At 41.4% G+C, this 16390-nt stretch overlaps 1 protein-coding gene across 2 annotated transcripts in view; it reads right to left on the bottom strand.

Annotated features, from left to right (window-relative positions):
* Nucleotides 1-16390, bottom strand: part of PRKCE (protein kinase C epsilon) — a 560172-nt gene that overhangs the window by 218076 nt on the left and 325706 nt on the right. For both annotated transcript variants that reach the window (XM_055328672.1, XM_055328671.1), the window contains exons 7-10: nucleotides 10090-10232; nucleotides 7447-7543; nucleotides 4573-4772; nucleotides 1785-1958 (exon numbers count right to left, since the gene is read on the bottom strand). In XM_055328672.1, the coding sequence (XP_055184647.1) occupies nucleotides 1785-1958; nucleotides 4573-4772; nucleotides 7447-7543; nucleotides 10090-10232 (614 nt within the window). The remainder of the gene's footprint in view (nucleotides 1-1784; nucleotides 1959-4572; nucleotides 4773-7446; nucleotides 7544-10089; nucleotides 10233-16390) is intronic.

The following is a 16390-nucleotide window of genomic DNA, read 5'->3' as shown; positions in this document are numbered from 1 at the left end:
TTGGCAATGTGTCCAAAGAAAAAACTCCAGTGTATATCCCTACACAGGAAACCACCTCAGATAGTGAAAGAGAGGGCTACCTGCTAGAGGTAGGGGAATAGGGGGGAAAAGGTCCCCCTCCAGAGGGGACACTGTGCTGGGTCAGGCAAGAGAGAGTATGGGTGTGATATCAGAGCATGGTTCCACTGGACTGGGAGTTCCAGAGACCAGATGCCAAGTCCGTCTTGGCTAAAACAGAGTGTCTTAGGGGCAAAAGACTTTGACTCCTCTGAGTCTGATTTTCTCATTGGTGCAAAAAGTATGGAAAGAAGAACGTTGATCATATGATTGATCCTCTTTTCTCATTCTGGGCTCTGTGTATGTACTCATACATGCACAGACCTATAAATATTATGCATTACATAAAACATGCCAAAAAAAAAAAAAAGATTGCCAATGAGTCCTGTACTTGTTTGGAAAAGGGATATTCAGATTTTCAGAAGGTACTTCTTATTCTCCTGAGAGATCAGAGGGATAGGAAAAATGCCATTAGATCACTTTCACAGGGTGTAATAGGTGGTAGTATGGGTGGAGCTTAAGATAAAGTAATTGGGAAATGCTAGTTAAATAAAGGCAATCTCCGCCCCCCCCCCCCCATTGCAATTCTCCTCAAGGACTTTAATAAGAAAGTGTATGTTGAGAAAGTCTAGAAGAGGTCAGATTGCAATTTCCCAAACTATGGGCCAGAGTCTTTTATGCTTAGAGTTTCTCAAGTGATGAAGATTCAGAGAAATACCCTTTGAGAAGCGTACCAGAGACTGTAAATTCCCTGAGGTCAGAGACTGGGCCTTGCTTACCACTGTAACTCCACACCTGGTACGTGGGGAGAATTCAATTAAATATAATAAAATAAAAATTTGCCAAATGACCAAATGAGTAATTGTTGAATTCAAAGTGAAAGATGTCATTGCAGTGACATAGAAGTGGGAGTATGCCAAGGGGCAAGGGACTGTCTCTCCATGATGGCACCCTTCATTGTCTGGGCTCCAGATGGGCACAGGAAAGTTTCAGGTCAGGTTGCCTATGCCTTCTAAGGAAGATAAGAACTACAGGCACCATAAGGCATCCTAAAAGACTTTAGCTTCATGAAGAATGTTAGCATTTCTCTTCTTTACTAAGAATAAGTTTTAAAAAATCAATTATGATATTCACAGGTCAGACTCCATAATGCAGTTGCAGATTATTTTCGTTTCTTTACTGCCACCTTCTGGTTCCCAGGCTCCTACATGGTAAATTTACAATCACATATTTGTATTTCGCCAGGGCATTGTAATCACTTGTCCACATCTTCTGCCTCCTGTGACATTACACAAGTCAGGAGTGGTTAGGGTGGCCTCGACTCCTTTCATTTGAAGGCAACAGAGAACATTAAGTGATTTGCCTAATGATAGAAAGTTAGGAGTAGAACAAGGACTAATGATGACACCTGTTGGTTTTTCCAAGGAGCAAACACTGGATTTAGCCATTTGGTTTTGTCCAGCTACATCTGCAAAGAGTTCTAGTGCCCTTTCATCCCTCCACACGCACAACCTTGAATGGAAAATTCCATTAAAAAAAGAGTATGCTGTTCAAATACGCCTGATCTTTTCAAGGGTAAAATCTGTTCCATTTTACAAGGCCTATGAGAAAAGAATATAGAAGATCTATCTAGAGGGCATATAATTGATTTTATTTTTATCAAGATGCCATCACATCACACAGTACTAGCCCAAGATGGCGGCCCACCAGCTTCTTCCTAGACATACCTTGGTCTGAAAGCAGCAATAGAGTTGGGTTAGGTATGGGTGTTTCCGCGCCAGCGCCAAAATCCTCTTCTCTGTCATCGTGCAGTCTACGTCATCATCCTGGAGGATGACATCCTTCTTTAAGACCTTCACAGCATACACTTCATCTTTGCCTTTCAGCTCCGCCAACATCACCTGCAATGGACCCAAACCACTCCATCAATCTATATACACGTGGAATCAAAAGAAAAGACACAAGTCAATACCAAATGCTTTAAAAACTAACTTTTTTCCCCCTTCATTTTGAATAGGATAACATTAAAAAATGTTTAGAAAAAATATCCATCCTAATACAGCTTCTCTAACTCATTTATTTATGTTTAACCTCCAGCAAAGGGCCACCGCAAAATAAAAAGTTCAACACATATCTGTTAAATAATTCATATGTTCACATATATTTGTCATACAATTATAGTATTGCACAAATAATATTTAACTGACATTAATAAGATGATAAGATTAATAAGATCTACATTGTCAGCATCATTATCAAGGTTGCTTACACACAACTGAAGTAAACATATTATGATTTATTTAACCATTTAACTCATATTAGGCACTTAAGCGAAAGCTGATTATTAAATGCTATAGAAATAAATTGGATTGTTTTTGTGATTATTTCTTCCTTTCTTCCTTTCTTTCTTTTTCTTTTTGGAAAATATCCTTAAGCTAGAAAGTCTTAGAAGTAGATTATAAGGTTAAATATTTTGCACATTTTTTTCAAATGGATGTAAAATATAATCTGCCACTAGGAATGTAGAGATGTTTTAGTTTCATGGCAATGTACTCACATTGGGTGTTTTCACTTAAAAAATGTTTTTGCTCATATAACAGGTGCGAAATATAACCTCAATGCTGTTTAACTTGCAATGAAATTTTAAAAAAAATTTTCCTTAAATTGTATTTGTGTGAACCATCAGTTTTATATGCAAGACAACTTTGTCTAGTTCTACCTACTGTTTTATATTATTTCCCTATGAATTTGTATGAGTTTGGTATATAAAGACACATTTTGCTTTCTGCAAAGTTTTGTCTAAGCCTGGTTTATGATTTTCTGTTCGATAGCAAACAGGATCACTTGTCCTTATGTAGCTAAATCTGTCACGTTTGCCTTCGTGGTTCTTTTATAGTGTTGTCGCTGGGAATGTGATTCCTTCCACAAAAAGCAAACTCACAGTTCTATTATCTTCAAGTTTTCCTATCATTTGATATTTTTGTACTAATTTCTCCATGACATGACAAGTCTTTCTCCTTTTAAACACTCAAGTCCTACACCCAGTATTCCAGGGTGAGCTGCCAGGGCTCAAGAGCAATAATAACTCAGAAGCTTCAAGAGGGAATTCAGGGCACTAACTGAGGATGTTTCATTGCCCACACGTAACGCAAAATCTTGAAAACTGGCTCAAATATTGGCTGTGATTTTTCTTAAGAAACAACCTATATGCTCCAGAACCATCCAAGTTCCCATCCTGCCCACATAGTACGGAGACCTGAAAACCCTGAGCCTGCTTGTTTCCCCTGAATCTTGTTCAAAATTAAGCTCACTCACAACCTGGGGTTACACCTGGGACCAGGGCACTGGGGCCGGTTTCTTATTTACGCAGTCTGTGAAGAATGTGATTGCTTCAGCACCTGCATTTAGGTACGCTCCTCCAGTTACCTTCCTGCAACCGCAATCTCAGGATGAGATGGGGCAGGTGGGGCAGGTGAGGCAGGTGAGACAGGGGGAGGCAGGCCCACACCCTGGAGGCTTCCAGAGCCATTCTGTTCAGCGAGCAGCAGAGTGGCTGGCTGAAGGGCAACCTGCTGCTTTCCAGAGTCCAGGACATGTGAGGGCACATGACTTGGGAGCCGCTGGGCCCAGTTGCTGAGCCCCGGAGGAGGGCATGGAAAGGCACCTCCCAGGGACTCTAATCTTTGCAGAGCACAAGGGAATATTCAGGGATCTCAGCTGAAATGATAGCCAGCATTCTGGGCCCTCTGCCCTTCCATCTTCTTTCTAAAATCAACAGGGATTATATCCCCACGTCACTGTGCCATTGGCATGCTGCTTGGTCACCATGAAAGCCCCATGGCCACATGTGGCACATATACCTCATACGGCTCTGCTCGTCTCCATGTGGGGAAGGGAAGGGAGAGCAGTACCAAGGGAAAGATCCAAGACATGAGATGATTACTCTCATTTCTTGCCACGTGTGGAGGATAAACAACATTTAGTAAGTGCCAGAAAAGTCAGTTAAATAGCATTTAACTTCCAAGATAATATATGCTCAGATTTGTTTTGAGCTCTAAGTTCACGGAGGGCAGATTCCAGAGTTCATTCTCAAAGTCTCTGTCATGAATTAAAGCCAGAATTTCAGATGGATCTCTGAAGAAGGGAAGAAATAAAGTGCTACTATCACAGATAACGGGATACCAAGCATACATAAAGCAATTTAAACTTTCCCAAGGGCTTTCTTCCTTTTTTTTTTTTTTTAACCCAAGACCTCACTTGATGCCTGTGTCCCCATTTGGCAAATGAGAACACTGGAGTCCCAAAGAATTGAAGTGACTACCTTGAAGTCCTTCAGCTAATTAGCAGCAGATCCCAGGCTCCCACCTGCGTGGCTGCAGGCCTTTTCCACCGAACAAGGAAGGAAGCCACGACAAGACCAGGCTGAAATGCTCACAGCTTAATCTTAGATCAGACAGATGAGGCAACGCCACGGGGCAGAGAAAGTCAGCAGTTGTACCCACGCACGCCACAGACCTTGCCAAAGCTGCCTTTGCCCAGCACCTTGATGAAGGTGAACTCATCCAGACCCAGGCGCTTGGCCTGACCCTGCCGCACTTCGCCATTCTCGCCGGGGCTCGCCAGCTGGCCATCGCCGCATGCTGCTGCCCTGTGTTCCTCCCCTCGGTTGTCAAAGGACAAGGCCTTCCGGATGTTGTTTTCAAGTTCTTTTATTTCTAGGGCCAAGGGTGACAAGATCTCACATTAGTGCATACCCTCAAGATCCCTTCCCACTAGGACTCAGCACTCAGACCGCCCCCCTAACCCCCACCATGAGGTCTCAGCCTGCTTTGGATTCTTCATAGCAACAGATCCAGCGTGGGCCTTCACACGGTCCGTCATTTGCTCTACATGCTTCCATTGGCACCTAACATATGGCAGGGTCTGGGTATGCAAAGAGGAGGAGGACACAGCTCCCACCAGCCAACACCTTCAGATTACACAGAAACCCACGGCCCTCTCTCTAAAAGCCCCCTTTGGCTAGTGGCTTGTTCTGTTATTCTAGGTGTAGTGCAGGAATGCTGACCTTCTCTGGAACCCTGCAGAGTCTCAAAGACAACAGGCACCCTTTGAGTTCCCTTTGAAAAGTAGAACAATGACTCATCAAGAATAGTCATCACGGTAATCATTGGTCATGTAACTGTATAGAAGCCTTTCGAAAGACTGGGAAGCCTTTAACTTCTAAAGGATTTTACTTGGCCCTATTGTTGCATTTATTTTAATACCCATCTCCCACAAGGTTCTTGAACAAGATGAGCCACGGGCTTATCATTAACTCAAGATGAGTTCCCGAGAGTGACATGTTGCAAATTTATCTCAGACGGGGCAGGGATTCCTCGGTACTATTTCACAACCACGGGGCAGTCTTGTGCCCCTGCAGAGCATGTGACCTAAACTACCTGGCGGTGATAACACTGGATGACCCTTGACCTTTCCTGTTTGAGCAAGCTCTATTGTTAGCTATTCATTCACCAAGACACACACCCCTCAACGCAGAACTGGGCACCACAAGCATAATCCAATTTTAAGAGATGCTCATGAATACTGGGATGCTAGAAGGGGAACACAATCCATTAACCCTTGGGAATCAGAATCAGGTGCTGCTTGACATAAAGAGATCTTCAGCTTCTTTTCAGAAGGACGAGGCCCATAAGAGCTCGCTCCAGGAAGGGAGATCTTTCTCAGATCTGCTGGGGCAGAGGGGAGGGAGGGGTAAGGAAGGCTCCTGAGTCCAAGGCTCTCCCCTTGCCAATTCAGCCATTTCCTATCACTCATTCCCTATGGAGTATAAACTCTAGTCTCAGCAAACAGCTAAAAGTCTCAGTTTCCAAGGCAAACTATTAAATGTATTTGGGAAAACAGAACTTGGGCGTTTAGGGACTCCAAAGCTTGAAGAAAAAGTCATTCTGTGTATTCTTACAAGGGAAGGAAGAGAATCGGTGTATTATCTTGGTGCTGTACCAATTCTGTGTCTTGCTTAGAGGGCCTTTGCGTCTATCTGTGCCCACACCACTGCTGGCTAATACTGGTGTGTGTGCTGAGCAGAGACACACAGGTAATAGGTCTGGGCAGCATGCCAGGCAGGAGCCAGGCCTAGAAGCTACATTCTACCTCACTCTCACTGGGGTGTCTACCATATAACACTGTCTCCTTGAAGTTCTCGAAGGAAGACTCAGCACTACACATGAAAACATCCATGTGGATTCCAGGATGATACCTGCAAGTTTGGAGGACCCAGCATCACACCATTGGATTATGAACGGGTCCAATCTTTTTTGCAATGAGGCAGAGAAGAAATCTAATCAGAGCAGTAAGAAGAGGGACTCAGGCCAATTACTCTGTGGCCCTGCAGCTATTTTGTTTACTCCTGGGTAAGCTGAAGTGGGTCACCACAATGACCCTCAGGGAGGGTCTGACGGCGCTGATTCAGAGACTGGGCTCCCAAAGCCAGAAGGGGTAAGGTCTCGCCCTCATCGCTGACTTAGTTCCAGGCCTATGGACAGAACTTTTGGACTTTCTGATCTTCCATTCCCACCCTGTGACACAGGGACAGGGATGGAGCAGTGAGACAGAGTTGGTGTGAGCATAAGATTTAGATACTGAACACAAAGGGGCACTCCTGTCACGCATGCAACGATGGTTATGTTATCCCTGCTCTGCAAAAGCAGCACACATCCCTCTCCAGGGACGTCTGGTCATCAGAGGGGAAGGTTTTCAATGTGCTGGCCTCCACTCAGCATTCTGGAATGCCTGCGGAATTCAGTAACTTTGACTACGTTAAGCATATTCTTATAAGAAAGAAGGGCACATCCTCAGCTGAGCTTTAGGAAGGGTCAGGCCTAGAGCTGGCTTCCTCCCTCTTCTTAGTCTGTTCTTGGGCTCTGAGCTCCTGTCCCTGCTTATCCATAGGCCACAGCAGGAGGCGACCCCCTCCCCCAACCCTTGCCCTGCTCTCAGGTTTTGGGGTGATGATCAGAGTCAGGAAGGAAGGGAGTGGTGGCACGCAGCTGAGTGGCACAGTGGATGGAATGACAGGTATGGGAGCAGGCTGTGGGGCACTTTCCTATACTTGGAACCCTGGAAAGAGGTGAGGGTAAAGAAAGAACCACATCATCACCTCTCTTTCTCTCTTGCCCTGGGGCCTGGTCAGGGTTTAATAGCTATTTAAGAGTCTCTCCCTCAAGACAGCCTTGCAGAGAGAAAGAGCAGCTAAGGAGTAAGGAGAGGGTGTCTGAAGCCCTTCCTGGGCCGTCGTTCTGGCTAACAAGGCCATTCTTGGGTAGAGAGGCCTCAACCTCCTCAGTGCTCCCGATGACATTGCTCAGAGGAAAGCAGATCTGAGGGCCTCACCCTGGTCACAAGGGGAGGTGGGGGCTGACTTGGATCGATCTTCCTCAGATGGCGAGCTTCCAGAAGTGGGCTGCGGGGACTCAGCGCCGGCAATGAGCTAGAGAGAGGGAGAGAAAGAGGGAAGACGTGAGAAGGGAGGTGGGAGCTTCCCTGATACCAGAAGCATGGGGCTGCTGTGCGGAGCAAGGGCTGTAGGAGGGGTCCAGGCTGCGAAGCAGCACCTGCTGAACTGATATTCTGAAAGCAGACTCCACTTTCATTTGACAGTTAAAGGGGGACTGTACCGGGTGCTATATGGAAGCGGCGAGTCTCTATATCATACACCAGAATCTAATATTACACTGAATGTTAACTAACTGAAACAAAAATTAGAGAGAGAGAGAGAGAGAGAGAGAATGCAGTTTGTTTCATTTTCATTCTATCCAACCACAACCGACCTAAGCAAAGCACAACTGTCCCCCTTCCATAAAAACCTCCCTCACCTACGCAAGCAACGCAAGTTACGGCACCCAAAGCAACTCAACACTTGTTTCTAACACCTGTTGGGCACTTATCCATCATCTTGTTCAGCTGTATTTAGTTAATGGCATCTGCATGTGGATACTGTGTAGGGCTCTCAGGTAGACTATAGTCTCTTTGAAGGTAAGACTATCCAGTATTTGTGTTGCTCCTGGTGCCTTGCACAAAATGATACCTTTAGTAGGAGCTCAATAAATATTTTTAGATGTATTGATATTGGTTGGCAAATTTTAATAGAGCACCCCCCAGGGAAGCCTATTTCCTGGCACAGATGCTGGCACACCCATCTTAAATTCCCACTAAAATCAGAGTTTTGGACTAAAGTGGGTCATGAACAGTTTTTGCTTTATTTTACTCTTGATCTTGTCTGCACACGTCCTTTCTGGACAATGGAGTACTTGTAAGGGGCAACATGAAGACAACACCCTAGGAAGCCTAACATTCTTGCAAAGAAGCCCTTTTAGCTTTTCTGACCAACGGTACTTCTTTCCCTTCCTCTCACATGAAGTTGAGCTACTACTTGGGTCATGTGGCTTTTTCCAGCTTTTGCACCAGAAGCAATACGTCAATAAAAATATCAGAATCCTTTAGTCCTTAACTCTGTCTCTTGAATTTCTCCATGTTGGCCTCTTACCCCAGGTTCCCCCAAATCTAAAACAGACAGATGATGTCTGCTTATTGGCATTATGGCCCATGTAAGTCGGAGAGAGAGGGCAGGTGTGTATTGCATTTTCTCTTAAATGTTTCATGACAATAATGATTCTGTCTCAATTTACTTCTAGCAAGGAATAAAGCCATCTCTCCTGAAAAGGCCCCTCCCTAGAGCTCATAAATGTGTGTGTCCAACACTGTCATCACAGGGCGTTTGTTTAACCTGCCTCTTTGGTGGGGGCCTAGCATTCTTGGGTGCTGACATTCTGCTTACAATTGCAATGTCTTGGGTCAATAACTAAAGCCCTGTTTCTACTAGTGGGATTTACAGAGCTAAGAGCCACCAGAAGCACAAAATCTCATAGCTAACTCCAACCAGAGAGAGAGAATTCTTTTTTTCCAACCCTTGCAAAACAGTTTTGCTTGTTGGGAAGGTAGAGAGAGGAGTTTAAAGAGATGGAGACAATCCAAACCTCCCTATTCAGGGGAAAGAGCTCTCCTGAGATGCACCAGGGAAAAGGTGGACAGTTCTAAAAGGAGAAGGAAAACAGAGTTCTTCAGAAGATATTTCAGGGCAGGATCTAGGGAGAATATTTAGGAGTCAAAATTCTAGAGCACCCCAAGGCAGACTTGCTTTTCTGGTAAGTGCTTGAGAATGCCTGAAACTAGGAAACGAGGGTCACTGCCTACCCCCGACCCCCACCAGGATTTCTTGCCCAGTTAACATGGTTCCGATTTTCTCATAACTTACTTTTTGGAAGACTCTTACATTTTTCTAGGCTGGAAGCCAAGGCCAAGGAGGACCTTCAAACGAAATGCTATGGATGCCTTTAGCTCCATTTACATCTGCGGGCCCTGGCTTACCAAAATAACATCTTAGCCAATGGACCTCTTCCTACTGACATTCAGAATGTCACATGGATAGAGACATGGGTCTATGGAGACATGGAGACTTTGGGTCTCTAAAGAAAGGCCCAGATGTTTCATGTGGTGGGGCATTAACAATATCCTCTAGGCGGCTGAGTGCCAGCACTACCACAAATCTTCTTGGCCTGCTCCCTAGGAAAGAATGTGGTCCCAACTCTTCATCATCCATGTATCCTCATTACGGTGATGCCAGGGGCAAAGTTCAAACACTAACATTGCTTTCGTGCTAGTTCTGGATGCAGATACACCTACTTCCTCTTCTAGAACTGTGCTTTTTCTAGAGAGAACTCCAAAGTCCTCATCTCAGAGATTAGGTTCCCCTGAGGAACAGGACACTTGAGATTTGCTATTTGCTTTGTTTTCTCCCTACTTCTGGAACAAAAGGAGACTTTAATGTCACCTGCTTGACCACTTTTTTTTCTTTCCTTTAAGCATATGCTGTTTTGAGTACAGTCTCAAACCCAGGGATCTCAGAACCTCACTCCAGGGGGGCTCTTGGGAAGCCAGCACGGAGAGCCCCGGAGACACCACCAAATAGGCAGTTACCTTTTTCCTCCTCTGGCCACTGTTGGTGATTTTGTCTGGAGTGACGCCTAGATCAGCCAAAACCTTGGCAATGCCTCTGGCGTCCACTCCACAGTTGGGGGCCACGTTGGTCTCACAGCGCCGGTGAACATTCATCTTGCAGACTGTAAGGAGACACGGAGAGGAGACTTCCAATGTTCATGACCGAAAATGTTACCTTGTTTTATTTTTTTAATTAATTAACTTTATTTTCTTGTTTTGTTTTTTAATTGTACAAATAATACATGTTCATTTGATAGAATTTGGAAAATGCAGAAAAGAGAAAAATAAAAACTACCCATCATCTCATCACACAGAACTAAAAGCATCCATCAAACCACCATCCAAAGACAACCACTGTTTATGGATAAATATCACATTATATTTCCCTCTAGGGAGCAGAACACTGACTATAAAAGAACTTAACTGGTTTATTTGGAGAAAGTCCATTTGGATCCTGAGCACAAATGGGTTGCATATATACAGTGCATACTACTTTGCTAAAATGTGGGAGTATTACCAAGAGAGAAATATGCACAGTAGAGCCTACTGAGATGCTGATCCCAACATGAGGACATTGAACGAAGTGACCTCCAATGTTCCTTTCAAATCAAAAATCCAATTTCAAAGGAACAAAAGTCATGCTTCAAAGTCTTCTCCCCACCCCCACCCCCAATCACTTAGTTGTCAGTATAGGATATCAAAAGTGAAAAACATCAACTGGTTTCCAGTCTAGCATGTAAGGCACTAAGACAACGTCATTCGGTCCTTACAAATACAAAGCTGAACAAATTGAAAAATCAAAAACTCTTCTCAGGTCTACCAGAGAAGTAAGGTCACAGGGCACACTGCTGCCACCAAAATGACCAAGACAGACAGGCAGCTACCATGAACCACAACTCACTAGGCAGAAACTCCCCAGCAGCAACCCCTGTGGGAACCAGCACCAGGGCAGGGGAATTGGAACTGAAATTGACAAAACATGGGAGTCTCGAAGTGGACAAGGCTGAGTCCAAACCCTGAGCAGACCCAATTAGAGGGGGCCCTCACAACTTTGTCCATTTTGCTTCTAGGAGTTTGACCAGGTTCTCACAGTGAACATTGGGGAAATATTACCTTAAGTTTCTGCCAGGGGAGGGAAAAGGAACCACTGAATACTCAGTTCTTAACAAGGCCTGCTTTTAGGAGAAACTATTTTACCGCAGCCTAAACTATTGTAGTTTTATCAGATCCTACCTGACCCTAGGGGTAGGAAAATACCCTACTCTAGCCTGTTTAGCTTTCCCTGTGGGAGAAGGGAAATACCCAACCCAGTTCCTTCTAGCTAGCTTTCCATGTGGAGGGAGAAAAGTACCCAACTCCAGCCCACTCCAGTCATTCTGTCCCACCTAAGTGGGGAGGAAAAAGCCCCTTGAGTAACACTTAAAAGCTTATAGTTCAGAGGCACAGGTTCATGGAAAGACTGAGATCCAATCATAAGACTCTAGAATGTTTTCCCTCTCCCCCACATTCACCAACACATTACTAAAGGCCTATTTCCTGCAATTCCTTTTACCCAGTACATCATGCCCAGCTATCAAGAAAAAGTTCGAAGACATTCTAAAAGGCAAACACACACAGGTTGAAGAGACAGAACAAGCATCAGAACCAGATTGAAACAGGGCAGGAATATTGGAATTATCAGACCAGGAATTTATTTATCTGTTTTAAAAATTTATTTTAATTTACTTTTTAAAGAACTTATTTGTGAGAGAGAAAGAGGGAGCAGAGGGGCAGAGGGGAAAAGGGAGGGAGAGGCAGACTCTGCACTAAGCACAGAGCTTGATCTCACAATCCTGAGATCATGAGCTGAGTTCAGACTAAGAGTCAGATGCTCAACTGACTGAGCCTCCCAGGAGCCTCTCAGACCAAGAATTTAAAACAGCTGTGATTAATATACTAAGGGCTCTCATCAATAAAGTAGATAGCATGTAAGAACAATGCACCATGTAAGCAGAGAAATGTAAATTCTAAGAATCAAAAGGAAATTCTAGAGATCCAAAACATTGTAACCGAAATGAAGAATGCCATTGCTAGTCCCACTGGTAGAATGACACAGGTGAGGAAATAATCTCTGAGTTTGAGGATACATCAATAGAAACTTCCAAAACAGAGAAGCAAAGAGAAAGAAAAGACTAAAGAAACAGACTAAGAACTGTGGGTATCATGTGTGTGATGGAAACACCAGAAGAAGGAGAGAGAGAAATAGAAGAAATATTAAAGCAAAAATGACTGAGAATATCCTCAAATTAATGTCAGACACCAAACCACAGATCCAGCAAGCTCAGAGAATACCAAGCAGGATATATGACAAAGACAAAACACAATAACACACTTCACCTAGGCCTATCATACACAAACTTCAAAAAACCAAAGATAAATGAAAATAATCTTGAAAGAAGCCAGAAGGAAATAACACCTTGACCTACAGAGGAGCAAAGATAAGAAGTGCATCTGACTCATCCCCAGAAACCATGCAAGCAAGAAGATAACAGAGTGAAATATTTAAAGTATTGAGAAAACCCCCCACCAACATAGAATTCTGGACCCTGTGAAATTATTCTTCAAAAGTGAGGAAGAAATAAAGACTCCTTCAGACAAATAAAAACTGAGGGAATTCATTGATGGTAGACTTGTGTCATAAGAAATGTTAAAAGCAGCTCTTCAGGGAGAAGGAAAACTATCAGTGAGAAACTCAGATCTACATAAAGAAAGACTATTGGAGAAAGAATAAAAGCTTTTATTTTCCTTAATCTTCATTGCTCTCAAAACAGTTCCTCAAAACAATAGCAATGATATATTTAGGTATGCACACTTATATGTATATAGGTATGTGTGTTTATGGGTAAGTGAATGATAGCACAATACAAGGAATGGGAAAAATTATGATTATTTTGTTATGATAATGTACTTGCATTACCTATAGACCATTCTGAATGTTACTTGATTTGGATTCATTGTAAATGTATATTGTAAACTCTAGGGCAACCACAAACATAAGTAAAAAAAAAAAAAAAAGAGGAGTAACTAGTATGCTAAAAAAGGAGAGAAAATGGAACCATATGAAATATTCAACTGAAAATACAAAAAGTAGAAAAAAGTGGAAAATGAAAATAGGAACACAGAACAAGTGTATCAACTGGAAAACAGGAGAAAAAGTGGTAGTTATTAGTCCAACTATATCAATAATCATTTTAAATGTCAATGGGCTAAATACAGTTGACCACTGAAAACACAGGGGTTAGGCATGTTGACCCTCTGCATAGCCAAAAATCCAAATAGAACTTTAACTTCCTCAAAACTACACCCATTAACTACTAATGGCCTTCTGTAGACTGGAAGCCTTACAGATAATATAAATAATTCGTGAAACATATTTTGTATATAAAATGTACTATATGCTATATTCTTTCAACAAAGCCAGAGAAAAGAAAATGCTATTGAGAAAATACTAAGGAAAATACATTCACAGTACTGTAAAAAAAAAATCCACACATAAGTGGACCTATGCAACTCAAACCTGTGCTGTTCAAGGGTCAACTGTACGTCACTTAAAAGAGATTGTCAGAGTGGATCAAAAAACAGGATAGACCCAATTATATTTAATCTAGAAAAAACATACTTTAGATACAAGACACATGTAGATTAGAATTAAATCCATGGAGAAATATATACTGTGCTAACACTAATTAAAAGAAAGCAGCAGTAGCTATGTATTATTATAGACAGAGCAGACTTTAGAGTAAGGAAAGTTATCAGAGACAGCAAAGGGCTCGATTCTCAAAGAAGATTTTAAATCTTTAATGTGCATGCACCTAACAGCAGAGTATCAAAATATGTGATGCAAAAACAGAACTGCAAGAGGAAATAGATGAGTCTACTATTGTGGTTAAAGACTTTAACATTCCTCTATCAGAAACGGACAGATCCAGAATGCAGAAAATCAATAAAGACATAGTCAAAGTCACAGCATTATCAATGAACTAAGTATAACTGATTACTATATCTAGCACTACTTCATTCAACAGCAAAATACACATATTTCTCAAGCTTACATGAACATTTATCAAGATCACATTCTTAGCCATAAAACAAATGTTACCAAATTTAAAATAATTTAAAAAACATCATACAATGTCTGCTCTCAGACCACAGTGGAATTAGTGATCAAAAACAGGAAAATGGTTAGAAAATATTCAAATGCTTGCAAATTAAATAACACACTAATAAATAACATCTGGGTAAAAAAGGAAATCTCAAGAGAAATTTAGAAATATTTTGAACTGATTGAAAGTAAAAACACAACTTCTCATAATTAGCAGTATACCTCAAAACCATTCTTTTTTAAAAAAGATTTTATTTATTTATTCATGAGAGACAGAGAGAGAGAGAGAGGCAGAGGGAGAAGCAGGCTCCATGAATGAAGCCCGATGTGGGGCTCAGTCCCAGTACTCCAGGATCACGCGCTGAGCCAAAGGCAGACACTGAACTGCCAAGCCACCCAGGCATCCCTCAAAACCATTCTTGAAAGACACAAACTACTAAAACTCACAAAATAAATACATAATGTAAAAGGTCAATATCTATTAAAGCAATCAAGTCAATAATTAATAATTTCCCAAAACAGCACCAGGCCCAGATGGGTTGACTAGTGAATTTTACTATTTAAACTAGAAATTATACCAATTCTCTACAATATTTTCTAGAAGATGAAAACAGAAGGGACATTATAAGAAAAGACAACTACAGCCCAACATCTCTCATGAATATAGATGTAAAAATCCTCAACATACTAGCAAATTGAATCCAATAATGCATAAAAAGAAATATAAACCATAAATAAGTAGGATTTATTTCAGGTATGCAAAACTAGTTCAACATCTGAAAATCAATTAATGTAATCCTTCAGAGCAACAAGCTAAAGAAGAAAAAAATCACATAATCCTATTGATAGATGCAGAAAAAGCATTTGGCAAAATTCAAGACCCACTCATGATCAAATCTCTTAGCAACCAAGAAATACAGAAAAAATTTCTTAATAAAGAATATCTACAACAAAACTACAACTAATATCATACTTCCCCATGGAAAAACTAGAAGCTTTCTAGTTTTAAGTACAAGGCAACAATATCCCCTCTCACTAGCCCTTTTCAATATTGTATTGGAAGTACTAGATAATGCAATAAGACAAGAAAAGGAGATAAAAGATATACTGATTGAAAGGAAGAAATAAAACTCCCTTTATTCACAGATGACACAGTTGTCTATGTCAGAGAGAATCCCAGAGAATTTACAGAAATTTTCTGAAACTAAGAAGCAATTATAACAAGGATGCAGGATACAAGGCTAATCTACAAAGCTCAATCATTTTCATATATACCATCAATGATCAAGTGGAATTTGAAATTTAAAACATGATATTATATTAGCACCTAAAAAATGAAATACTTAGGTATGAATCTAACAAAATATGTACAAAGTCAATATGAGTAAAACTATGAAACTCTGATGAAAGAAATCAAACAAGAACTAAATAAATGGAGAAATAGTCCAAGTTCATGAGTAGGAAATCTCAGTGCCTTCTCAAGGCATTCTCAATAAAAATCCCATGAAGTTATTTTGTGGATATTGATAAACTGAGTCTAAAGTTTATATGGAGAGGAAAAGACCCAGAAGAGCCAATACAATATTGAGAAGAGCAAAGTTCGAGGATTGAGACTACATGACTTCAAGACTTAATCTAAAGGTATAATAATTAAGACAGTATATATTGGTGAAAGAGTAGATAAATAGATCACTGGAACAGAATAGAGAGCCAGAAAGAGATCCCCACAGTTATACAACAGATCTTTAACATAAGAGCAAAGGAAATACAAGGGAGCAAAGATTTTTTTTTTCAACAAATGGTACTAAACATCTAGACATCCACAAAAACAAATCTAGACAAAGACTTTACACTCTTCACAAAAACTAATTGTTCACAGACCTAAAAATAAAACTCAAAACTATGAAACTCCTAGAAGATAGAAGAAAATCTAGGTGACCTTAGGTATGGTGATGACTTTTAAAGTACAACCCCAAAGGCACGATTTGAAAGAAAGAACTGATAAGCTGGATTTCATTAAAATTAAAGACTTCTGCTCCCTAAAAGACATTGTCAAGAGAATGAGAAGATAAGCCATAGACTGAGAGAAACTATTTGCAAAGGACACATCTGATAAAGGACTGTTATCCAAAACATTAA

Source organism: Nyctereutes procyonoides, unplaced genomic scaffold (assembly GCF_905146905.1).
Source record: "Nyctereutes procyonoides isolate TBG_1078 unplaced genomic scaffold, NYPRO_anot_genome, whole genome shotgun sequence".
Classification (NCBI taxonomy): domain Eukaryota; kingdom Metazoa; phylum Chordata; class Mammalia; order Carnivora; family Canidae; genus Nyctereutes; species Nyctereutes procyonoides.
Note: the sequence above shows the minus strand (reverse complement) of the source record. Positions and strands in the feature narration are given on the sequence as shown.